The sequence below is a fragment of the Haliotis rubra genome, unplaced genomic scaffold (genome assembly GCF_003918875.1).
Source record: "Haliotis rubra isolate DU_JTF1 unplaced genomic scaffold, ASM391887v1 Scf7, whole genome shotgun sequence".
NCBI lineage: Eukaryota > Metazoa > Mollusca > Gastropoda > Lepetellida > Haliotidae > Haliotis > Haliotis rubra.
Window position 1 is genome coordinate 4,053,018 of NW_025767412.1, and position 27,734 is coordinate 4,080,751.

Consider the following 27,734-nt stretch of genomic DNA (forward strand, 5'->3'; position numbering starts at 1 on the left):
CATGAGGGGTGGTTGCTGTGAGTTATTACATCAGATCACAGGTCTGTCACTGTGGTAGAACAGCAATGATGCTGGAGGTTCATGAGGGGTGGTTGTTGTGAGTTATTACATCAGATCACAAGTCTGTGGTAGAACAGCAACGATGCTGGAGGTTCACGAGGGGTGGTTGCTGTGAGTTATTACGTCAGATCACAGGTCTGCGGTAGAACAGCAACGATGCTGGAGGTTCACGAGGGGTGGTTGTTGTGAGTTATTACATGAGATCCATGGTCTGTGGTAGAACAGCAACGATGCTGGAGGTTCACGAGGGGTGGTTGCAGTGAGTTGTTACGTCAGATCCCAGGTCTCCGGTAGAACAGCAACGATGCTGGAAGTTCACGAGGGGTGGTTGTTGTGAGTTATTACATCAGATCACAGGTCTGCGGTAGAACAGCAACGATGCTTGAGGTTCACGAGGGGTGGTTGCTGTGAGTTATTACGTCAGATCACAGGTCAGCGGTAGAACAGCAACGATGCTGGAAGTTCACGAGGGGTGGTTGTTGTGAGTTATTACATGAGATCCATGGTCTGTGGTAGAACAGCAACGATGCTTGAGGTTCACGAGGGGTGGTTGAAGTGAGTTATTACATCAGATCCCAGGTTCGATCAACAGTGTTGAAGTTTCACGAGATTTTGGAGGTTCATAAGGAAGAGGTGCTTCTGTTTGACTGTGGCATGACATCAGATCCGATATGTGGTAGAATAACAGTGACGTTGGAAGTTCATGATAGAGGGGTTCTTGCTCTGGCTGTCTGACTGAAATGTAACTTGTTAGCATTAGTTCCGTAAATGTTTGTAGATGTTATGAAGGATTGGATTAAGACACCATCACCCTAAGAATGTGTCCGATCAGTCTACTGGAATGAAAAAGCGTGACAATTTAGATTCCTCAAATAATTTATGTTGTATCAACACAATATTTGCATTGTAGCATTGTGGGTCTCAACAGGAAGACCTCTATAATGTTGAGCGTATTATTAATCAGTGCCTGTTTCATTTGTCTGTTTTGATTGTGTCCTGCTTTTGCCAACGTAAGTTTTGTTGTGGGTTTATGATTATATTCGATTATTGATCGATTACTGAGCTCCAATTATCGATCTGCATATTGTGAGCACCAGCAAGTATACTAGCGCATGTGCAATAATCTTGCCTGCCATGTTAATCCTCATCTTTCACTGGCAGAACAACTTACATCAAAGTACAAGGTTGCAGCGTTCGAAATTAACATCGGTCCTTAGGCCCGACTGAAAAACACTCAGAGCACAGCTTTTGTTTTCTGCAGGTCCTTATGGCCTTTTTAATCCCTAATCCCATACAGCTTTTTTATCCCTAATAACTAAGAGCATTATCTTTCAGAAAATATAATGCAGTAATTTCTAGTTTTTATCTTCATCAGCTCTGCCATGTCCCTGTCTCCAATTCAGACTTTTCAGAAGACTTGGATCTTGACATGAATGTTGATTTTGTTGTAAATGAAGACTTGTCAGTCACAAGAGTTAAATTAAACTCTTTGGACTCACTTTGTTAGTTGTCACATTTTTTGTTTGCTGGGAATTACTTATAATGTAGCTAAAATATAGATCCTGCACATTCTGATCAGGACCCACAACTTTTTATGGTTCTGGGCCCTTATTCTGGAAACGTTCGTAGCTCTAAGAATTCTTAACTTTGATCGTAGCCAATGTGTTAAGAATGGGCTTAAGAAGTTCGTAGGGATACGATAGTTTCGAGAATGGCTCTACTGGTCCCTTGGGGCCTGCAGCTTTTCAGGGTTAAGGGCCAACACTGCATGGAGAAGACTAATGTCTAGTCTCTGAAATGAACATATTTACAGAAAAAACAGTTCATAGTAAAAAGAAAAAACATAATGAAAAGGATCCCTGAGACTTTTTCATTTTCCTGAAACTGTGAAATCTAGACTTGCCACATATTCCAGACTTTCTTGGACTTTCTTGGATATATTTGTGTCAGGGTCTGTATGACAGACTTTGCGTGGAGGTTCTGAGCTGGAAGAACAAATTATTCATTTCTTGTGACCTTACAGCCTTACGATATGCTTACGCAAGTCAGTTTGACAACAAGATGTCAACTTATGCATGATCAGCACACAGGTGAACTGGTGACAGGACTGCCAGGTGACGACACAAGACGGACTGTACGTCAGGTATATGTTCTCAGGAACACAGCGGCCATTGTTTACAGTTGCAACAACTTAGACCAGGGTACAGACATTACAGAGTAGGAACAAAAAACTCTAACTCAGATTTCACTAGTCACAGCAGGTCCATTGTTCGCGACTTGAACTGTAAATGATGACAACCTTTAATACCTTCATCCGGTGACATGAATCAGACGTGAACTGTCGTCACAGATAGTTCTTAAAACAACCTGTACATTCAGGAAAGCTGCCTTAGTGAGCTTCACTGAGGCAGTTCTTTTAATGTGGTTTTGTGAAGTTTCGGTGAGATATTACATTGTTACTGCTGACATTTACCTGTCTCTTTGAATTACCAATTTGACATATATGTTCTGCATATGCAGTTGATAGTTGATCAGAAGAAAGATGGAAATTTATTATGAGGCCTCATGGTCTAAAGGATTTGTTGGAAAATAAAATATGTCTTGCTACTCTGTTGAAAGCTAATGAGACATTAGTGTTGTAAAAGTTTGTTCAAGTGACTTCATAAAATTTCACTTAAATCAATTTTTTGTAAGCATACAAGAGTATTTCCATTTTGCTGAAAATTATCTTACAGTGTTGAGTTATGTTAATTCTATATAAGCTTGCAAAAGTATTCCCATTTCTGAAAAATTAGTCAAAAGGCTTTCAGTTGAATTAATTTTATAGAAGCTTGAAGAAGTATTCTATTTTGCAGAACAGTTAAGTGGAAAGGTTTTCAGCTGAGTTCATTCAAAATGAGCTTGCAGAAGTATTTCATTCGGAATGAAGGGGCGAATTAAATCTCCTGCATGTGTGATGATGTGCTTCCTGAACACTGAGCCAGCAGCACATTAAGCACATCATCCCGGAGAAACATTCACAAGAAGTTAACACGTGTTCACACTTCATGTGTAGTCAGGAGCATAGTATTAAAACCATAATATCCTCCTAAAGACTATTTAAAGCTTGTTATTTTACTGCTTACACTGAGTGCTCCCATTTCTTATGTGTGTCCTCTATTGTATGGCCTCAGCTCCGGCTGTACCCCATAATGCCGTCAGGTAGAAAATATGCAACTGAGGACTCGTTTCCTCTGAGCAACATTCAAATCTCGTTGGCGGTCAGGACAAATCTCATTGACACTCATAGGTGGTCATGTTTTACATTGCTGCCTCTGGCTTATATCCTGAATATGTAACAATTGCTTTTTATCATAGTTGAAATTCCATAGCCTATGGTTTCATCATGTTGAGTAATGCTGCTTGTCTTGCAGAGGTCTCCCCCCTGGTGTCAGTCATTGATGGCCATTTCATACCCTTCTCCATCTGGGGGACATCGAAATATTGTAATTTGTCATTGTTTTTCTTATAGCTAACATGCTGTTGTTTTGGGATATCTGGTAATGGAAGATGAAACCTTGTTTGCATCTGTTCATGTTCAGATTTGTTTGGGTTCAGATCTCTTCAGAGCTGTTCCTGTCTAGATATGTTCATGTGTAGATTTTTCGGTCTCAGATCTGTTCCTATTCAGACCTGTTATGTTCTGATCTATTCGTGTCCAGATAAATTCATGTTCAGATTTCTCTGGGTTCAGATGTGTTCATATTCAGACCTGTTCAGATGTGTTCATGTTCAGATATGTTTGTGTGCTAATCTGTTAATATTTGTTGATGTTCATATTGTTTTATCTTCAAATTTATTCATAAGGCTGATCATGTTCAGGTCTGCCTGTGTTCATATCTGTTCTGTTCAGATTTGTATGTGTTCATGTTGGTTAAATGTTTGGAAATGTTCAGTTTTTGAATTTTCCTGTTCATATCTGTACTATTCAGATTTTTCTTGTGCACATCTGTTTATGTTCAAATGTGGAATTTACAGGATTAAGAACTATTATGGCCCACTTAAATGCCAATGGTCTTGAAGCAGGACCAGTACTAGTATAGTCATAGTTCTCTGATATTAAGTCATTGAAGTTGAAGAAGAAACATCAGAGTCTGGTTAAATATTTGTATTATTGCTTAAAGATGTTAAAAATGATTTCTAGTCCCTCTGGTAGCATTTTTACTCCTGAACTTTTTATACCCTAATGCATGTCTATCTGTTTCATCAAAGAACAATGACTGAGCATTGAAGATTCATTTATATGCAGCGTACTGATTTTACTAAAAATGTTAATTTTAGTAAGATCTTTAAAAATTATTTACTAATATATCATAGGTATAGGGGAGAAGACTTTTTTGTAATCTGGAAAATTAAGAGAAAGTTTTCAGTTGGAGTAAAAAAGCAGGTGAATTCATTAATGTTGTTACATATGTTTGTGTTCTCCCAATTTCATTTCTATGTTTCTTAGTAAGTCTAAGTACTTCAAAATATTTTAACTAAGCCAGGTTGTCGAATGTTCTTATGCTCGCTGTGACTGCTTATCTCGCATGTTGTCATACCGTTATTAACCAATCAAAAGTTGGCCAGGTTTTAAGATGTGCAGCAGCGATGATCAATCTTCCATTTGACGTGTAGGACGAGGCTAGATGTTTGTTGTTGTTTTACAATCACAATTCACTGTACACTTTCCAAACTAACAGAAATATATAAAAATAAACTCTTCTATTTTTAAGACTTTTTTTGAACTTACGAAGAGTTATTGCTTTTTACATTATCCTCAAATTGTAAAAACAAATATTCTGTCTTGAAAATTGTGTAGTTTTATGATATCAGTGGCTCCGACTCGTCTTTCTCTAATGGAGGAACTTCAGCAACCTCAGAACCCCAGGGAAGTTCCAGCAGAAACTGAATCTTGTCTCGTGAATGATTTAGACCTGGTGTCAAATGGCAAACAATCTAGATGGCTCCAAACTCCACATTTCCTTCTAAATATTTCATCAATCCTGAATATGACAATGGTAAATTTGTGAAGCTGTTTAAGGATTTGTTCATCATGGTGAGTGAGTATGGTTTTATGACGCTTTTAGCAATATTCCAGCAATATCACGGCAGGGGACACAAGAAATTGGCTTCAAACATTGTACCCATGTGGGTCTTCGGCGTGACGAGCGAACGCTTTAATCACTAGGCTACCCCACAGCCCCTCATCATAGTCAGAGATATGGTCTCTTGTCATCACAACGTTCATTCTTTGGTCTTTTAAATGTACTTGCACAGTGCTTGCCATGACGCAGAAAACATGCGTTTTTAATGCACAAATTATCTTAAATGCGCAGTGAATTTAGAAGCTTGCATCATTGTTGACGCAATGCTACTGGGCTGTTACATATTGTAATTTGCTGTTGTTTAAAAATACTTAGTTTAATGTTTGCCAGTTAACTGCTCAGTGCTGATTTAAATACCTGACCTGCCTTTTGTAGTTATGAAACAATCACAGTTGATGTCTTGATGAAAGTTTCGAAACATGTCCATGACTCCCTCTCATGACACCAGGGAGTCTTAATGACTTCCTCTCATGACACCAGGGAGTCTCGATGACTCCTAAATTTTTATGCCTAGGACAAACACTGCTAAGTTGGTCAAGTGGGTTAAAGTTTTTTATTGTCATGTGAAGGCTCTTGGTTATCTTCTCACTTGGGTGCAATGTGTGTAGCCAATGTTGGTATCCCCTTCGTGATATTGCTTTAATATTGCTAAACACGTCATAAAAACATTTTACAGACTCTCTGGTACTTTATCCTTTTTGTTTATTTTTTATGTCAGAGGTTACTGTTTGATGTTGGCATTTTAAGATTTATTCAACAACCAAGGAGCTATTAATATACCTTGCTTCTAACCAACTGGATTAAACACAGGTGCAGGTTTTTAAAACTGGCATGTGGGAACTCTGCATTACAATATCTTGAATCAGCTGCTGTTAAAGTCTGGTCAATGGCTTCGCTTTCCCTGCAGTTGACGGCCTACTATTGACTTTGAAGCCTACGTTCACAGCAGTGTGAATGGGCCGACCATAGCCTTACAGGTACACTTATCAATGGCGATCACGTAGCTACAGCCAAAAATGTCATTCATAAAGTATGTGTTGCGGCTTGTGCGAGGAGATTTATGTGAAGTCACGCCCGAATGCCCAGACCTATATAACAGTCGTGTTATTATTCGTGTAGACTATAGACGTTATTATTTTCATTCCCCATCCTGTTAAAGCATTCCCAGGGCTTGAATTAACATAAAACAACTTTGTACATGCAACAACCTTGGAGAAGGTTTATATTGAAATTCAGTATTTAAAACAGCTATAATCTCTGATGTGTTATGAAAGAAGTTGTGAATGGTAGTTCTATTTTCAAAAACTCGGTTAGGAAAACAGGTATGGGTAAATTGTTGATGCAGAACTATCGTGAATGTTGATAATATGATAATATCTTCTTACCTGTTTATTTGGCGACGGTTTAGATTTTTGACTTGATTTATTTGAAACTGTGGGAGTATTGAAATGTTTTCGCCCTCACGATGTGTGAAATACAGGGTTTTGTATTTCATTTCTTAACGACCTTTTGGTCATCAGTAAAATTTTATGATTTAAGTAAATGGTGTTGAGGTGATTGTATTTGTTACATGATTGCCATGGAATTTGTAAGAGTGGTCAGATCTTGAGTGTAAGATATCTGTGTTGAAGTAACAGCAGTGTTGATACCTCTGTGAGTTTTAGGGGTTGAAGTGATACCTAGAGTAACTCTTAGTCCCTAAACATATATAATTTGGATAGTAACAAATAACAAATAAACCCATTTAAATTGAAAAGGAGCCCTAGTGAGTTTGGAGATCCTGAACCTGGGGAAATCTAGACTTGCTTCATTTAGGGCTTTAGCATTGCAGGGAGGGCTAGGTGGATGGGGAAATAATGTGGTTCAGGGACTGTGAGACAGACTACATTACAGGGAGGGCTAGGCTGTAGGGACAATAATGTGGTTCAGGGACTGTGAGACAGACTACAAGACTACATTGCAGGGAGGGCTAGGCTGTAGGGACAATAATGTGGTTCAGGGATTGAAAGACAGACTAGGTGATACCCTGCAGTCTGTGCTAGTCATAAGATGACACTGAATGGGTCCTGGTCTAGCTCTGTGATTGGTTGATCACGCTTCCTCGTACTGATGGTGAGATGGTGCTCATAGTATTAACCACTGGTTTGTTTGGTCCAGGCTGGATTTACAGGCCACCTGGAAGGCCGTACACTGGGAATATTTCATTATGAGCAACAAACTGATTAAAACAGACAGCTGTCTGTGTACTTTAGGGGGTGGAAGATAACCAAGTTCACGCAGCTGCATGTTCAGATACTGCTGCAAAACTGAAGTGAAATAAACAACTCATGTCAGGTGCTTCTGGTAAATACGTCCTATAAATCTTGGACTAGATACAGTTGTTCTTTCATAGGCGTTAATTTCATGAATTTTACAAGTAAGTTAAATTCAAGAGAATCAACTTGATATCTTGAAGAAGGTTCAAGACACTTCTCTGGGTGTTTTATCATCCTTTTAACATTTTCAGTTTTAGTTTCAAAGTAGAATCCTGATTTATCCAGATATTCAGAAACAAGTCTGCAGTGAATGTCAGTGTAAATGTCACTAGAAACAATTGTTAACTCTGTAGAGGTGCCTTGTATGTTTCTGATCTCAAGACCAGTGAACTTGAAGAGGCTCTTGTGTTCATTTCTACATTATTGTTTTGAATGCAGTGTTAAATTACCTCTGAATTTAAGAAAAATATATTAAAACAGTGAATCAAAACAATTAATAAATATCAATGAGTTAAATCCTTAAATTTGAATATCTTTGGTGTGGCATTTCAGTTTCAGCAGAAGTCCTCTTCACTGTCAACTATCCATAATAAGTTGTGCTAGTAATAGTATCTTGTGCCCCATCCCTCCTGCTCCTGCAGAAAGTTGAAAACCTCATTTCTTTCCTGTGTCTCCAAGGAACTGAATCAAGATATATTTGTTGCTAAATTTTATTAACTTTATTTCAGGTGAATCTTTATACAAGAGAACCTCCCCACTAGACGACCGAGAGTCGCCAAGCAAAGAGTTGCCGTCAAAGTTGCTCAAACATGATCGAGTGAAAGAACGCCAGGATCTCTGTCACACTCTCAACTTTGACAAAGATCATGCTGCACGTCTCAACTCCAAAAAATCAGCAGGAACACAAACGTAAGTTTTCTCTGAATGTCTGATGGTTTGATCCCAAGACTTCGACACCTGTGAAGATCCGGGTTACAATTGGTCTTCAGTAGCCCATGCTTGTCGTAAGAGGCGATTAACAGGATCGGGCGGTCAGGCTTGCTGACTTGGTTGACACATGTCATCATCCCATGTCATGCTGTTGTATCTCAATTGCGTAGATCGATGTTCATGCTGTTTGACTCTGTATATGTGTTCAAGTTGGGGATAAGTGTTAAACTGTCTCAGTGGTCTAATACTGTATAATCAGATAGATCTGGACAAGTGCAGCCCCACACACATACGTACATGCACACGGCTACATTAGTGCAATAATCTTGAACATGACATAAAATTCTATTTTCACCTTACCTTCAACAAGGTGTTTCAAGAACCCAGTCTTACCCAGGATGCGGTTACACAGACAGTGAATTTCTTTTCTGCCTCTTACATCATATTACTATCTTTTACGCCATAATATTGCTTTACCAGCTAGCAGTCACAGATGCATCAACCCCAGCACAGACATACACAGTAGGTGGCGCCACTGTGTTGTATACTACTTTCCTACCACCTGCAAAAAACTACCTACTTAGTCATCATAATGATCAAAGATTCACTACCCTGTTGCGTGTCTCGTTCTAGTTTGGGCCGTAAACAAGAAATAAAGGCTTTTTGTAGTGAAATGTATTCTGAAATGAGTTTCAAGATGTATGAGAAACTATTCTTTTTGATATTAATTCTTTATTGATGAGATAATTATTTTTAAGACTGTCTTCAAAAGTTCATGAAATCATGAAGCTGAGTCAAGTGAGGATGTTTTCCCAAGACCTACTTTTGAGTTATGAATCATTTGTGGGTGTAGCTTGTCCACTGTAAACAAGTCAAGCGCCATTCAACTTTTGTTGATTTGTTGATTGCCGGTTCCGTTTCACAACACGCGTGCATGTATCTGCTCCACAACTAAACTATGATTCATAATTCTATATTTGTTGGTTATGAGTTTGACGTTGAAGCTGTTGAATTGTTCAGTTACTTGGTAATGACGTAAAGAGGCCGCTAAGTGTTGTTCCACATGTGGCTCCATGATGTTGAAAAAGTAGATTTCAAGATTGTTTTCTTCAACTAAGTTTTACTTGTTTGTGATGTTGATGATCAATAGTTTGCTTTGCTTAAGAACTTTTTGTTTGAAATAGTAGCAATGATGCCATGGTTTCTTCAGATTTAATGTATTGTCCCAAAATTCAAAGTGGAGAATACTCATTCAAATTTTCACAATATTTTTGTTGTCAGTTTCATATAATCAAAATTCCAGTCCACCCAGCTGTGAATGGGTACCTTGTAAGGATGGAAAGCCACATGAACTTGGTGCACCTAGTGGCTGCACCAGTTGTATGCTCCCCAGGGAGTTGAGATTAAAAATATGATATGCCGTTGAGATTGACTTCCATTGATCGAGGGAAACAAAGTGCTTTGAGCATGCACATGGGATGGACTATAGCACTATATAAATACCCATATAATAACAATTAATAAATCAAGAGTGAGGTAGTGAGGACCCAAATTTAATATTGTGCAATTTGGTTTGCATCCCCAAGGAATGACAGAAATTTGTGATCATGGATCTAAATATTTCTTGTACTCGATTATATTTCTAGGTCTCTCGCCCGTGTGTGTGGGTTACCCCAACTGACTTTTAGAACTGGTGAACAATTAAACACTGGTTACAACGTCAAAGATTCTTTTAGGGCTGGGGCGATAACCCAGATACCCGGGACATATGGTTAATTAGTTGGACCCGGGTACCCGTCTCAATACCCGGACCCGCTAAGATGATGTGGCTAATAGATTACACAATGTAATATGTTATTCTTTCATGATTAAAAGGCTGTATTGTCTTTGAAGATTTAGACATAATTACAGTCACTTATTTTGAATATAATACATGGTTAAGACATTGAAAAACTCGAAATTTAAGCCTCTGAGCTGAAGAATATATTGCCATTTCTTACAAATTTGATGTCAGGAATTAACATAACGGGTATCCGGGTAGGGTAGGGTAATAGGGGGTGGGGTACCGGGGTAGAAATAGAAAATTTGGACCCGTCCCAGCCCTAGATTCTTTGTTATTTACTGTTCAAATGGTTGTTAAACCCAACTCTCTCTATCTCTATCTCTCTGTTGATCATCATCATATTACTGAAATACCCAGTTCACTCACACATTCTGATTGGGGATTCCAGTGTGTGAAATTTATGCTGGTCCTGTGGTCCCTGGCTAGTGCAAATTCATCAGGACCACTAAATGAAAGTTTGCAGTGATCCTGGTGGCCAGTGAATTTTGTATTGATACTATCATAGTTAAGTAAATCTACAAATGTTATTTTGGATCAGTGAAGTACAGACAGGATGGCTAATTATTGTCCACTCACTGCTCTTGAGGTCAAGTGGGAAATTAGGAAGGTTTCTTCCCTGTGATTCTTGTTTTCAAATTCACATTTTTCCTGTAAATCTATAATATTTTATCGTTGCCATAAGAACCTGTATTTTGGAAATAAAATGTTTGATTACAACAGAAGTCCTCTTTGCAGTCAAGTAATCATAATAAGTTGTGTAGGTACAGGAACATTGTTAGGATCAACTGAAACTAGTTACTTGCAGTTTGTTATTCTGATTGGTGATTGTTATTATCAAATTTCTGTTTTTCAAGAGGACAAATAAATCATTCACAGTCCATTGTAATCACACTGAATATTCAGAGCAAAACCAAGCACTACTAGAAAGTTGCCACGCTCACGATTCTCTCCTGAATTAATTATGATATTGTAATGTGGAATATTTTAGTTTTATTGCATTTCTTACTGTTAGGTTATCATGCTTTTTTTTCTTCAGTCCAAATTGTAAATATCATGATTATTTCCAATGTTCTGCCATAAATGAAATTCATGCATAATTAAGAATAAACTTGTTATTAATGTATGGGTAATCTGAATTTTTATTTGGAGAAATGTAACATTTCATGACTTCCACAGGATGTTTGGTGACAGTACAAAAAGCATTGATACCAAATTATAAGGGATGAGATCAGTTTGAACCAGTCATCAACGCTAAATAACCTTTGGGGGAATCAAAAGTAATTTTAAACTGGGACAGCTTTTGGAAATGGTAGATGGCACGGTGGTCGTGTTTTTTGAGCACAGGTGACTGATCTGATGAATTTTATCAATGATAATTGCAGAGAGTAGTTCGATTGTTGTCAACATTCAGCAGAGAGTAGTTAAGATAGTCGTAAGTGCCATACATTAACATTAATTGTTATCTTCAACATTCAAAGCACCTGGACTCTAGAGTCTTGCCCTTACACTGAAGCTCATGTAGCATGTGTTCTGTTGTACAAAGCAATCTTTGTGCTAAGGTGGTCGTAACCCTCTTAGCTTAACATAGACTTACGACAGTCGTAGCACTAAAGTTGTTTAGTACAATGGCACTTAACTTTTTTTCCTAAATCATTTAAGATACCTGTTTCATTGTACAAAGAAATTTTAGGAAGCAATCTTTAGCTTAAGGCGGTCGTAACCCTATTAGCTTAACATAGACTTACGACAGTCATAGCACTAAAGTTGTTTAGTACAATGGCACCTAACATTTTTTCCTAAATCATTTAAGATATCTGTTTCATTGTACAAAGAAACTTTAGGAAGCGATGTTAGAGCTAAGGTGGTCGTAACCCTCTTAGCTTAACATAGACTTACGTCAGTCGTAGCACTAAAGTTGTTTAGTACAAGCACTAAAGTTGTTTCAGTACAATGGCACTTAAAAGGCGGTAATTTCTTCCTAAATCATTTAAGATATCTGTTTCATTGTACAAAGAAACTTTAGGAAGCAATGTTAGCCCTAAGGTGAATTAAGTAACCCTCTTAGCTTAACATAGACTTTACGACAGTCACTTAGCACTAAAAGTTGTTTAGTACAATGGCACCTAACATTTTTCCTAAATCATTTAAGATATCTGTTTCATTGCACAAAGAAACTTTAGGAAAGCAATGTTAGCGATGTTAGTCATTAGCGCAGTAAGGTGGTCGTGAACCCTCTTAGCTTAACATAGACTTACGACAGTCGTAGCACTAAAGTTGTTTAGTACAATGGCACCTAACATTTTTTCCTAAATCATTTAAGATATCTGTTTCATTGTACAAAGAAACTTTAGGAAGCGATGTTAGCGCTAAGGTGGTCGTAACCCTCTTAGCTTAACATAGACTTACGACAGTCGTAGCACTAAAGTTGTTTAGTACAATGGCACCTAACATTTTTTCCTAAATCATTTAAGATATCTGTTTCATTGCACAAAGAAACTTTAAGGTGGTCGTAACCCTCTTAGCTTAACATAGATACGACAGTTAGCACTAAGGTGTACAATGGCACCTAACAATTTTTTCCTAAATCATTTAAGTAACTTTAGGATCGCGATGTTAAGCTCGTAACCCTCTTAGCTTAACATAGAGCACTAAAGTTGTTTAGTACAATGGCACCTAACATTTTTCCTAAATCATTTTAAGATATCTGTTTCATTGCACAAAGAAACTTTAGGAACCTCTTTAGCGATGTTAAGCTAAAGGTGTTAAGTAACCCTCTTACAATGGACTTACTTAACTAAGTCGTAGCACTAAAATTGTTTAGTACAATGGCACCTAACATTTTTTCCTAAATCATTTAAGATATCTGTTTCATTGTACAAAGAAACTTTAGGAAGCGATGTTAGCCCTAAGGTGGTCGTAACCCTCTTAGCTTAACATGGACTTACGACAGTCGTAGCACTAAAGTTGTTTAGTACAATGGCACCTAACATTTTTTCCTAAATCATTTAAGATATCTGTTTCATTGTACAAAGAAATTTTAGGAAGCAATGTTAGCGCTAAGGTGGTCGTAACCCTCTTAGCTTAACATGGACTTACGACTGTCTTAGCACTAAGGTTGTTTTTGTAATATGACATTTAGGGTTGCATGGGTTGAATACTCCTCAGGGAGCTGAGAATGGAAATTCAGTGCTTATTCAAATCCCTTGACCGATATAAAAATGCATGCTTTGAGTATGCTTCAAGGTGTATGTTATGCTCTTTATGAATATAAACAATAATAATATTACTGATGAATGGCATATTATGTACACAAGGCAGTACAATGCAAAACTATATTATTGTCTTGTTAACCATTTTGGCAGCATCTGCAGTTAATGTCCCTAATTTCTGGTCCTTGGTGAAATGTGAGAAGCCTGTCAGGCTTGGAGGCTGCCATATTTAGCAGAAACAAGTCCACACTCTGCTGCCCAGTTTGCCATGAAAGATAATGCAAACAGAATCAAAACCTGATAAAAAATTCATTTTAATTGTTGGTTGCCATGGTAATACACAAAATGTGCACATCCCAGAGTATATCGGATGCAGGCACATTAATTATTTATAATTTCAGATACATAAAAACTGAAAACATAATCATTGATATGTGAAATGGAACCTCTTTTGAAGACATTTAGTTTCCCTGGAACTGTTTCATTGTGTGGTATGGATCTTTTAGACGGATCAAATTGCAGGATTTTGTTGTTGAATTTTAATGTTTGATGAAAACACTATTGTTTCAAAATTATTCTCATATTTAAAGTTACTTGACGATTATCTATTACTGGAAACATGTCAGCAGTTCAGAGGTGAAATCACTTTTTAGGATTGCCATCATTGTGAAGTATGATGTGTGTTTGACGCACTCAGCAATATTTCAGCTCTATGGCGGCAGTCTGTAAATAATCACATCTGGACCAGACAATCCAGTGAAGTATGATGTTACTGAAGTTTTTGTCAATAAGCAATGATAAATGAAAATGATTAAAGGCCATTAAAATATGGCCACAATTGTACATGTATGCTGTACAGTAATGGCAACAGTAACTTCAACCATTAGTCCGAAGCTAATTTTGAGTAATGTCCAGTTCAGTCTAGTAAGTTCAACCAGTGATACATATGAAACACACAAATTTATTGAAGAAACCATGGCATCATTGCTGCTATTTCAAACAAAGAGTTTGTAAGCAAAGGCAAGTTTGGGCTGCAAGACTCAAAACACTTTGAAACAAACTGTGTTGCTTAGAGAAACAATTGGCCAAACATTTGAAGGGAATCTACATGATGTCTAAACTGTTTATTCTTAGAATATGCCCTTATCAATTAAGTTTGATCCTTTGGTGCTCTACCATTTTGGATAGACTGAATATTTGTATCATTTCTAATCATGCTTTTCATTGATGAATGTTGTACTTTGAACTTGAGAAGCAGGAAATGTGATTGCCTCCCTTATCCGTGTGAGGATGTGCAGGTTGTCTTTCTTATCTTTGTTAGACAGCACCAAATCCTCGCTGTGTGGTGTCACTTTCCAAAGTGTTTTGCAATTTGTGTTGACTCGCTTTTCAAGGCTGACATGCCAGTATATATGTCAAATGAAGAGTTGTATATATACCATGAATATACTTCCTGCATTTTGTGAGGGGTATTTTGTTTGGGACCTGAATGTGTTTGATTGGTTGCTTGAAGATGGCGTCAGGCAAATAGTATCTCATGTTGCCATGCAACTTCAGCATGATCAGTTTTATTTTTTGATAACAGTTATATTCGATAGTTTTACTCATGAAGATCTAGGTTAGATTTGATCTTCAGTAACCCATACTTGTCGTAAGAGGCGACTAACAGGATCGGGTGGTCAGGCTCGCTGACTTGGTTGACACATGTCATCGTTTCCCAATTGCGTAGATTGATGCTCATGCTGTTGATCACTGGAGTGTCTGGTACAGACTTGATTATTGACAGACCACTGCCATATAGCTGGAATATTGCTGAGTGCGGAGTAAAACTAAACTCACTCACTATTAATAATAATATATTCACAATTCAGATCCACCACATTCTGTCCTCGAGGTATGCACCAGTATGACACTAACATGTGTTCCTCTCCAATATTGAGTAGAATAAAGCTGAAAATGTTGAAAGAGTTGTGCTTGTTTAGCTGCATGACTAACATGTTACACTGGGGGGGGGGGCAGAACAGCTTAATACAAGAGCACAGTAAGTAGGAAGCTGTTTATGTTGGTTATTTTTAAAAGTTTACCCCTGCTCAGACTAATTTATAGATATTGAACATAACACTTATGTTAAGGAGAGTTTTTGTGGCAGACTGACTTTGTTCTGAAGCCTGTCCGGGAACTGCGTGTCTGCAATGTGGACAAAGTGTCATTTATTTATATTTATGGATAATGTAAATTGGTTAGTCACGAAATACTGCTTTGAGTTAGTGGTACACTGATGTGAGATGGTGAGTCATTATGCAAGCCAAGCACACACACATTCTGTCTTTAACAGTTCAACAAGTCAGTTCCCACAGGCAAAGGCAATTTGCTGTCTGAGAAATATTTACAGTATCATTTTCTGATAAGACAAATATAGACATAATGTGAACTTGATTGTCCTCGTGACTGAATATGATCCGGTTATATCGTTGTTGACATACTGATAGAAAAATATAATGCAAGAAAGTTTCTTGGGAATAGGGCAGTGAGGTTTTTTGAGGCGTAAAGCCATGGTAGATGAATTTTTGGATTTTCTTCCCCACCCTCCCACTACCAAACACACCATCACCATGTTTTTGTAGTGAGTGAGTGAGTTGAGATTTAAGTCACATCGGCAGTGTTTCAGCCATATCATGACTAATGTTATATATGTTATATATTTATATAGTCCCAATCATCCATTTCCATGCAGGAACAGATGTTAAAGGTTTCCCGATTAGGACACATTCTATTTCAAAAGGGGGGCTGGTGGGGTAGCCTAGTGGTTAAAGCGTTCGCTCATCACGCTGAAGACCCGGGTTCAATTCCCAACATGGGTACAATGTGTGAAGCCCATTTCTGGTGTCCCCCGCTGTGATATTGCTGGAATATTGCTTAAAAGCAGCGTAAAACTCACTCACTCACTCACTCACTCACTCACTCACTCACTCACTCACTCACTCACTCACTCACTCACTCACTCACTCACTCTTTCAAAAGGCATGTAGTCAGATGTAGCTTGTTAAGTGACCAAGGAGACGACACACCTCTTTGTCCCTGTCAGTTTCAGCTGGATAAAAGGGGATTTGGTCGGTCAACGTCTGCATATGGGTGGTTGACTCCAGATCAGTAGTTTCCAGATCAGTAACTGGACTCTGTGTATTCTGGGACAGAACCATGTGGTGATCTATTTGTGCCGATACAGGTGAGATAAGACTCAGGAACCACATGCTTCACTCCCATAGAGGTTCCAAGAATAGGTCATCAGTACCCCATGCTCTTAGAACCCTGGACAGGATAGTCAGTGGGATGAGAGGACCAACTGAGGATTGGTTGGTTACAGAGTCCTGACAAACCATTGGTTGATAGAGTTACTGCCTTTACCATGACATTTGTGAGCAGGTGACATTAGCACCTGATCTGAGCAGGTCACAGTGTTCATGAAAGACAAATCCCTGATCTCTGGCCCCCTGACTGTTACATGTGACACCTGTATATTAAGATCCTCCCACCAATGGGTGTTACAGTGTATTGTGACTGTAGCCCTGTATATTAAGGTCCTCCCCACCGTGTTACAGTGTATTGTGACTGTAACGATGACAGAAGTGTTATAGTGTATTGTGACTGTAATGCAAAACCACAACAACCAGGCCTCTGTGAGGCTTAACAAAACCAGGGCCCACACAGGTAGAAGTTTGGTGACGTTCCAAGACTCAGGACGGGGATGAGTCACCTGTGGAAGGAAGCGGCTTCAGACATAGCATGTTTCACTTTACATGCAGTGTAAAAAGAATGGAGGTATATCTCTCTGACATATGTACAGCGTCAGCCAGGGACTACTGAGGCTTAGTTTTGCTGATGTAAGCATTTTACTGTGATATCTCAGCTTAGTCTGTGATAGAGTAAATGCTGTATTGATGTGAGTGACTGAGTTTAACTATTCTTTCAGCAATATTTCAGCAATAGTTTTAGGTGACAATGAGTGTAGATTGTTGATAAAAGGTTGAGATATTTATTGACAGAGGCTGGCAGTTTGAAATTTTGAACTTGCAAGGGGAGGTAATTAGCTGGGATTCATGATTCTGACATGAGTAGTGTGTTAAAAGATTTATATACTTATTGAAAATCATGGTGTATCAATCATATCTAGTCTTCTGGATTATGTGAAAGTTGGTCAGTCAGTGAATAAACTATAAAATGAAATTGTGATGCATTAGCATAACTGAAAATGTCACTTGTGACATCAGTCCATTTTAGGCAATAGTGAGTGAGTGAGTTTAGTTTTACGCCACACCCAGCAATATTCCAGCTATATGGCGGCGGTCTGTACATAACCGAGTCTGGACCTGACAATCCAGTGATCAACAGCATGACTGACTGACTGACTGAGTTTAGTTTTACGCCGCTTTTAGCAATATTCCAGCAATATCACGGCGGGGGACACCAGAAATGGGCGTAACACATTGTGCCCATGTGGGGAATCGAACCCGGGTCTTCGGCTTGACGAGCCAACGCTTTAACCACCAGGCTACCCCACCGCCCCTCAACAGCATGAGCATTGATCTGCACAACTGGGAACCGATGACATGTGGCAACCAAGTCAGGCAGCCTGACCACCTGATTCCGTTAGTCGCCTCTTATGACAAGCATGGGTTACTGAAAATCAGTATTCTAACCCAGACCTTCATGGGTCATTTTTAGGCAATAACCATGGTAGCAAGCTACATTGCTTCTGGAAGGAGGACATACTTACATTGTGTTGACACTGGTACCTGAGTAGTGAGTAGTGTTTTACTCTACCTTAATGGGGCAGTGGGATAGCCCAGTGGTTAAAGTGTTCGCTCATCCGGGTTCGATTCCCAACATGGGTACAATGTATGAAGCCCATTTCTGGTGTCCCCCACTGTGATATTGCTGAAATATTGCTAAAAGCGGCGGCGTAAAACTAAACTCACTCAATCTACCTTAACAGTCTGTAACAATTGTTACATCTTGGTTCCTCATGGATTCACTCAGGGGACATATCCTACAGATAATCCTCATGGGGGGAATAGCATTGTTTCAGAGAATATATTCTACAGATAATCCTAATAGGGAGACAAGCATTGACTCTGAGAGTATATTCCATGTATAATTATCATGGGGAGAATAGCATTGTTTCAGAGAATATATTCTACAGATAATCCTAATAGGGAGACAAGCATTGACTCTGAGAGTATATTCCATGTATAATTATCATGGGGAGAATAGCATTGTTTCAGAGAATATATTCTACAGATAATCCTAATAGGGAGACAAGCATTGACTCTGAGAGTATATTCCATGTGGTATTATCATGGGGAGAATAGCATTGTTTCAGAGAATATATTCTACAGATAGGGAGACAAGCATTGACTCTGAGAGTATATTCCATGTGGTATTATCATGGGGAGAATAGCATTGTTTCAGAGAATATATTCTACAGATAATCCTAATAGGGAGACAAGCATTGACTCTGAGAGATCTATATTCTATGTATAATTATCATGGGGAGAATAGCATTGTTTCAGAGAATATATTCTACAGATAATCCCAATAGGGAGACAAGCATTGTCTCTGAGAGTATATTCCATGTGGTATTATCATGGGGAGAATAGCATTGTTTCAGAGAATATATTCTACAGATAGGGAGACAAGCATTGACTCTGAGAGTATATTCCATGTGGTATTATCATGGGGAGAATAGCATTGTTTCGGGGATATAATCTACAGTAAATCCTTATGGGGCAAAAAGCATGACTTCTTGTGACAAGCTTAGATCCAGGGAACATATTCCATGTATTAATGTAATGTTCACTGTGAGACAAGGTACATGGGTACCAGGGATGATAGCAACAAGAAGTGATAGATGTATTCTGATGACGCAGGCTGTTGTATACACTGGTAATAGCAGCTTACTGAGTGCTCAGTGACTCATCCTCTCTTGCAAGCCACACACCAACTTTTTGATCTTCAGCAAGTTTCTTGAAATACCAGTCAGTCTGATAGGCATAGTTATCAGAGAGCGCTGAGCAGACAACGCTGCCGTAATTATCATCAACAGCGAGTGTGGCAGAGGTTGGCATGACCCAGCCAGTCGCTGCAGCTCAACAGCTTCCATTGGGGCAATTATTTACAAACATACTTAGAAACAATTTGAATTGTATTACACGAACTTCATGACAGCTGGAAAAAGTTGTGTGAAGGTATCTTGTGTGCAGTTATCAGATGGGTGTGTTGCTGTGGTTGCTGCTGCTGTTGCTGTGGTTGCTGCTGCTGGTGCAGGTGGCCCATGCTTCTTGGTGCATGCACCTGTTAATTCTGTTAATTAGCATTTAAAGGAAGCATGTCATCAGTTATTGATGACTGTGAGTCATTAGTAGGTGTCACCTGATGTTGTTGCTTATGCTAACCTGGATTATATTTCCAAAGGATAAGCCCTGTGCCTCGTGCTTGTCTTAAGGTCAGACACAAGCCTACTGGCACCTGAGCAAGTCATTCAAGCTTTGATTGTGAGAAGTCAAATATATCATGAAGTCAAGGTACCCTAATTTTGTAGAGGAACATTGATACATATAATGTGTGTTATTTAACATTGGACTTGGCAGTATTCTAGGTATATGATCACAGTCTGTTAGTAACTAAGTCTGGGTGAGTGAGTGTAGTTTTACGCCGCACTCAGCTATATTCCAGCTATATGGCGGCAGTCTGTAAATAATCAAGTCTGGACCAGACAATCCAGTGATCAACAGCATGAGCATCGATCTGCACAACTGGGAACCGATGTGTCAACCAAGCTATCGAGCCTGACCACCCGATTCGGTTCGCGACGCCTCTTACGACAAGCATGGGTTACTGAAGGCTCATTCTAACCCGGACCTTCACGGGTCAACTAAGTCTGGACCAGACGAACTAGTGATTGACATCATGAGCAACAATGCATTTAGGATCTTTAGGATGTTATGGCTGGATTCAACCAAGTCAGTGAATTTGACCACCTTGTACCGGTAATGTGTGTCGCCTCTCAGAAACAAACAGCAGTTCTTGAAAACCAATTCTTCTCTGCTCTCACCAAACACATTGGTTCGATTCTTCACAATGCAATATTGACCTCAGTTTTGTCTGTGGTAGAGCTGAATATTTTGTTGAACTCTTTTCCTGTCCCATTTTTAGTCTTTAGCAATGCATTCGTGTCACTGACTTGGTTGACACATGTCATTGTATTGTTGTGTAGATTGATGCTCATACTGTTGATCACTGGATTGTCTGGATCTTCACAATATAGCTTGAATATTGCTGAGTACAGCATTAGTCAACAAATAAACAAATTATTCATTAGGGGTTGATTTTGAATATTTGACCGGACTATGGCAGTGATATTGCACGAGAGCATTAAACCATGTTCACTCACTCACTCACTCACACATGTTCTGTGGGGTAGCCTGATGGTTAAAGTGTCGAAGACCTGGGTATGATTCCCCACATGGGCACAATGTGTGAAGCCCATTTCTGGTGTCCCCCGCCGTGATATTGCTGGAATATTTCTAAAAGCAGCTAAAACCTTACTCACTCACTCACTCTTATTCTGTTTTATGTGGCTGGACTGTCGCTTATAGCCACATCAACAACATCAACTGGTACTACTCCATCCTTCTCATGGCTCAATCAGTTTTTAAATCCTCATTGTCTCCTGGGTAGTTGTCAAGCATTGAATTAATCACCTGAATCCTGAATAGACCATCAAAAGCTGTTTCCATTATCTTATGCTCTTTCCTTATCCCATCAACTCGATGGCAATCATTTCAGTGACTACCTTAGGGTCAGGCCTGAAATATCTGCTTGTGTCATGGTTCCAAAATATGTTAAGAGATCATCCTGAAGGTGGAACAATAATTATGCAAATTATACCAGTGATGACCGATTCAAGTAGACCTTTGCTCCACCTGATGGTAGGGCCAAGACATTATGGCGACTCAGTCAGCCTTGACATTGGAAAAGAAAACACTTTCCATGATGAAATTCATATCATCCTTAACAGGTGAATCATCGTTTTAATGTCTGAATTATAGAGTGGTTATTAGTGTGTATACAAGACTTCTGTGTGGGAAATTGTGCTTGGAGCAATAGGCCGCAACTTTGACACAGCATGGAGGTGATACTTTGTGTGCTGGTTGAATTGAGTTGACACTCATGTTCTGGTTGAATGGAGGGATTTTTAGGCTTCTATACTTTAAAGAAGCATTTATTGGAAGTTTCTCATTAATGAAGTAGAGGTTTTCATATCAAAGGGGTGGTGGGGTAGTCTAGTGGTTAAAGCATTTGCTTTTCATGCCAAGGACCTGCATTCGATTCCCCACATAGCTGCAATCTGTGATGCCCATTTCTGATATCCCCTGCTGTGATGTATTTCTAAAAGCAGCATAAAACGTCTCTCGCTTGCTCACTCACTCACTCACTCACTCACTCACTCACTCACTCACTCACTCACTCACTCACTCCACTCCACATCAACTGGTGTCTTTTTTAGTGACTCACACTGCTTCATGGTGAGAACAAATGTAGTCAGTATGTACCTATTTAGGTTCAACGGTTGGGTTCGGTCAAAATAGTCGAGATGAAAGCATTGTTTCTTTTCCTGCAGGGTGTGTTGCAATCAGAACAGTTTCACACACACAGAACTATAGATGTGCTCGAAAACTGTTCAGACTGGACATGAAAGCCCCATTGGTGTGAATGAGTGCAAAAGTCACATTGCCAACCTCCTGGTTTGACTGGTGCTTGTTGAGGATTGGCTGTCTAAGAGTTGTGTAGCTTCATAACCTGACTATCACCTCACATGAAGTATGGTAGATATTGTATATCTTGTCAACCAGACATATATAGCAGCACTCAGCCAAATGATTAACACTTTCATTCTTACCGAAAACCCTGGATGATTCTGGAATTAGGAAATTCCATGTGACACCAGTTCTTGGTGACCCAGACAATTTGGTATATTGCTAGATGTAGTAGTAAACACCAACTCACCTACTAAATTACTAAATGATGCTTTAATAATCGTTAAATCATAATTTAGAATGTTTTAAAATTTCTCAAGGCTGGTAAAAAGATCAGATATATTTTTCAGTGCTCTTAGTCGAGTATAAATTTTCTTTGCCTGTAAAGATAATTGCAATTGGTAAAAAGCTATGATTTAGTGTTAGGAGGAATGGAGTCATATTTCAATGTAACATATTGGTAGTTGAAGAGTATGTATTTGTGTAAAAGTATAAAGTGACTTTGTGTGTGTACAGACATGATTTTGAAATCTAGCTGGGCTGTTGGAAAGATCTATTTTTTATCTTATGAAATCTTCAACATACTGAATGTATCCCTCAACTTTGTGGCATAACCTGAAAATAAAAGCTTCTATTCTGGATGCCAAACACAAGTCTGATTCCCCAGTATAATGATAAAGTCAATTTGTGTAGTATAGCTAATATTCACCGTAATGAAACAATACGTCAAGGAATATAGAAATATGCCATGACATTGTTCCCAGTGTGGCGCCAGCCCTTTCTTGGAATGGTTGGCTCTGTATGGTTATTTATTGATGGACATGAATACTGGAGCTGACATTATGGCTATTGTTGGTGAAATATGGTCCCAGGCAGTTGCAGACATGATTGAGGAGTGAAGAAGTCAATGGGAGATGATATGTCATGTACTAGCAGAAAGTCACTTTTCTACCATCAAGCTATACCCATGGGTTACATGAAAAACAGGGGTTAGAATTGGTCTTCAGCAACCCAAGCTTGATGCAAGAGGCGACTAACAGTATTGGATGGTCAGGCTTGCTGACTTGGTTGCCACATGTCATCGGTTCCCAATTGCGCAGATCGATGCTTATGGTGTTGATCATTGGATTGTCTGGTCCAGATTCGATTATTTACAGACCGCCGCCATATAGCTGGAATATTGCTGAGTGCGGCGTAAAACTTAACTCACTCACTGAAGACACAGGTTCGATTCCCCAAAAGGGTACAATGTATGAAGCCCATTTCTGGTGTCCCCTGGCGTGATATTGCTGGAATGTTGCTAGAAGGGGAGTAAAACCTCACTCAGTCACTCACTCGCTCTTGTGTTGTCATACTGTCAACTACCTGTTTGTTAGAACTGCACAAAAGTTGAGGCTGCTGAGATATACACCCCTGTATGAGTAGCAAGGTGTTAAAACAATATCCTCAGGTTCAGCAGTGACTGGGATATACCAGTGTTGCTTTGATGTATATAAAGCGTATCCTCCTAGGGTTGTGGTCAAAATGCCTCTTTCTGACAGTACTGTTCTGCTTACATTGAGATGCAGTTTCATGACATTAGTACCTAGATTAGCGTTGAGAACGTTTTTATTGACCATGGACAGTTCTTCAAACATTATGGCACCCAGTTTTAATGGAGGCTCACATGGAATAACTTTTGATAACTGGAACAAAGCAGAGAGTAAGTTTGTCTAGATCCGTGTTCCACCCACTGCTGTCTCCATGATTCACAGGAGAGGAATTAGTGTAAGATAATCTCTGTAAGAAGAAGTAGTCCTGGAGTGTTTGAAAAGCGTGGGAAAGTTCCTGCGATTTGTTCGTCTTGTCAGGTAGAGCTGTGTTGAAATATACACATGTAATTTGCCCTTTTGTCTCTGTGCCAAGTCTTGCAAAGAATCAGCGGTACTGGAATCGGTATAGTATACATGACATTACCACTGCCACAGTTCCTGCTGTAGACACAGACTCATCTCATGGTGGCCCACAGAAACAGTCTCACCTCATGGTGGCCCACAGAAACAGTCTCACCTCATGGTGGCCCAGTGACAGACTCACCTCATGGTGGCCCACAGAAACAGTCTCACCTCATGGTGGCCCAGTATCAGACTCACCTCATGGTGGCCCACAGAAACAGTCTCACCTCATGGTGGCCCAGTGACAGACTCACCTCATGGTGGCCCACAGAAACAGTCTCACCTCATGGTGGCCCAGTGACAGAGTCACCTCATGGTGGCCCACAGAAACAGTCTCACCTCATGGTGGCCCAGTGACAGACTCACCTCATGGTGGCCCACAGAAACAGTCTCACCTCATGGTGGCACAGTCTCACTACAGGGTGCCCCAGTGACCCAATCTGACCCTGTGGTGACAGTCTCACCTCATGGTGGCACAGTCTCACCATCGGGTGGCCCAGTGACAAAATCTCACCACATGTTTGGCTAGTGATACAATCTCATCTCATGATGATGGTCAGGTCATCAGTGTGTTCCTGTAGCATCGGATCTCATCAAGTGGGCCTGATACGACATTCTAGCCCGACATTGTGTGATACTCGATTCTGATTGGCTGAGAGCTCATCAAAACCATACTTAAATGGCAGTTTAAGACCGCTAATTAAAGTGACCGATTGACAGCATATGAATACAATGAACTCATTGACCCTTTTGTTTGTAAACAAACATGTCGAACATTGACAATTTCTACCTCAGCAGATCTTTGATGTGTTTGAAGTATAAAGCGAATGATTTAAAGAAGAATTTCTTGACCCTAACCCCAGTGAAGAAACTATGAAGCTGGAAAATTCGTCAACAGCGTAAAAGCGGCAGTATTCCACCATACTTCAAACCAGGTCTAAGATCTAGTGGACATTCTCTGTAGCAATATGAAAGAATCCGGTGATCCTTAACTTCCTCTGAGTAGTATACACGTTTGCTCAGTATTTAGTTACCGCTTGGTCTCATATCAGAGTTACACACTTCCGTTATAATGACCATAAAACATCAGATGAATGTCACGTTTTCCTTAACGCTACAGCATGTGTCACCTAAAGATTGTCCTGAGAAGTTGTCCTCCTGATACTGATTTGGAAAAGTACACATTGGCATCAGCTGTTTAGGTCCCGAAATTATCTTGACCCAAATTTGTCATCATAAAACCATCTTTAAACAGACATATATCACCATCAGCTGCATGGCACAATATCCTGTATTTACAAAAGTATTAGGATGCCACTGGTTGGACTGACTGACTGACTGAGTTTAGTTTTACGCCGCTTTTAGCAATATTCCAGCAACATCACGGCGGGGGACACCAGAAATGGGCTTCACACATTGTACCCATGTTGGGATTCGAACCTGGGTCTTCGGCGTGACGAGCGAGCGCTTTAACCACTAGGCTACCCCACCGCCCCCCACTGGTTGGATGTATCTGCAGCCTGTCTCTGATTCCTGGAGATTGAAATAAAAAGTTAATCCATCTTAAGTCCAGAATGATTGTGCAAGTCTTAAATGATTGCATCAGCTCCAAGGTTGGGTTAAATCCATCCCTGTTCCAGGCTTGATTTGAGTTCTATTTTTACTTTGTAGATATATTTATGTAGATAAGATAGCTTTATTTCTGTGACTAAATGTATATCTATATCTGGTTTGGCGATACTGTTTGATGTTGCAGTTAACAATTTTTAAATTAACGGTGCCAGCCACAACAGTGATACTCCTTGTAATGAAACAAAAACAATAATAATTTATTCACTAATAAATTGAAGTTCCGCCAGCATAGTTTTAGGTGTTTTTAACAAGAACGTACTCCCCTCTTTTCTTTTGAAATAGTGTGCAGTAAATAACAACAATGTTGGTCTCATCTCCCAAATCCTGAACATATGAGTCACTTGGTACAAACAGTTTCCATGGAGATTGGGTTTCCAGAGGTTAGAACTTGTCACCGGCAACCTATATCTGTCGTAAGACCTGATTCATTTGATTGGGAGGTCAGACTTCAGACATTCATGTCATTGTACTCTTGACAGCATGGTGGGTGGTGGGGTGGGCTAGTGGTTAAAGTGTTCACTTATCACATCGAAGACCTGGGTTTGATTCCCCACATGGGTACAATGTGTGAAGCCCATTTCTGGTGTCCCCCAAAGTGATATTTCTGAAATATTGCTAATAGTGGCGTAAAACTAAACTCACTCACTCCGACAGCATGGATTGTTGCTCAGCATATCAATCCCTGGTTTGCTTTGTCCGGGCTGGAACAATTACTGGTCGTGTCATTGAACTTGATTATTGCTGAGTGGTCTGTTAACAAACAAAACAATAGACATTCAGTCAGTACGTCCCCTGATGCTGTGAGTGTACCAGCCAGTAGTACCTCAGGATATTCTTGCTACATAATTCCAATGTCAGGAAGCCAGCAGGTTGGAATGAGGTGAGCGCCACTGAGAGACACATGTGTGTAATAATGATGTAATCCCATGCAGATAACTCTCAGCAACGGCATGCCACGGGGTGCTGGCATTTTATGTTTTCTGCAGTCATACAAGTTCTTCCTCATGTGTGGCACAAAGTTGATAGGTTATATCACCCACTGGGATATATAGTCTTGTTATACCATGTAGGATACCATTGTGTTACCAACACCTCTCAATTGTGTTAGCTCTATGTGATAGGTTATATCACCCACTGGGATATATAGTCTTGTTATACCATGTAGGATACCATTGTGTTACCAACACCTCTCAATTGGGTTAGCTCTATGTGATAGGTTATATCACCCACTGGGATATATAGTCTTGTTATACCATGTAGGATACCATTGTGTTACCAACACCTCTCAATTGTGTTAGCTCTATGTGATAGGTTATATCACCCACTTGGATATATAGTCTTGTTATACCATGTAGGATACCATTGTGTTACCAACACCTCTCAATTGTGTTAGTTCTATGTGATAGGTTATATCACCCACTGGGATATATAGTCTTGTTATACCATGTAGGATACCATTGTTTTAGCAACACCTCTCAATTGTGTTAGCTTTATGTGATAGGTTATATCACCCACTGGGATATATAGTCTTGTTATACCATGTAGGATACCATTGTTAACAACACTATCACCCACTGGGATATATAGTCTTGTTATACCATGTAGGATACCATTGTGTTACCAACACCTCTCAATTGTGTTAGCTCTATGTGATAGGTTATATCACCCACTGGGATATATAGTCTTGTTATACCATGTAGGATACCATTGTGTTACCAACACCTCTCAATTGAGTTAGCTCTATGTGATAGGTTATATCACCCACTGGGATATATAGTCTTGTTATACCATGTAGGATACCATTGTGTTACCAACACCTCTCAATTGTGTTAGCTCTATGTGATAGGTTATATCACCCACTGGGATATATAGTCTTGTTATACCATGTAGGATACCATTGTTACCAACACCTCTCAATTGTGTTAGCTC

The 27,734-nt window shown here is 39.5% G+C and overlaps 1 protein-coding gene across 1 annotated transcript in view; it reads left to right on the plus strand.

Annotated features, from left to right (window-relative positions):
* LOC124258603 overlaps window positions 1-27,734 on the plus strand; it is a 45,080-nt gene that overhangs the window by 9,226 nt on the left and 8,120 nt on the right. Inside the window, exon 2 of the mRNA XM_046692669.1 lies at window positions 8,170-8,350. Within this exon, the coding sequence (XP_046548625.1) occupies window positions 8,170-8,350 (181 nt within the window). The remainder of the gene's footprint in view (window positions 1-8,169; window positions 8,351-27,734) is intronic.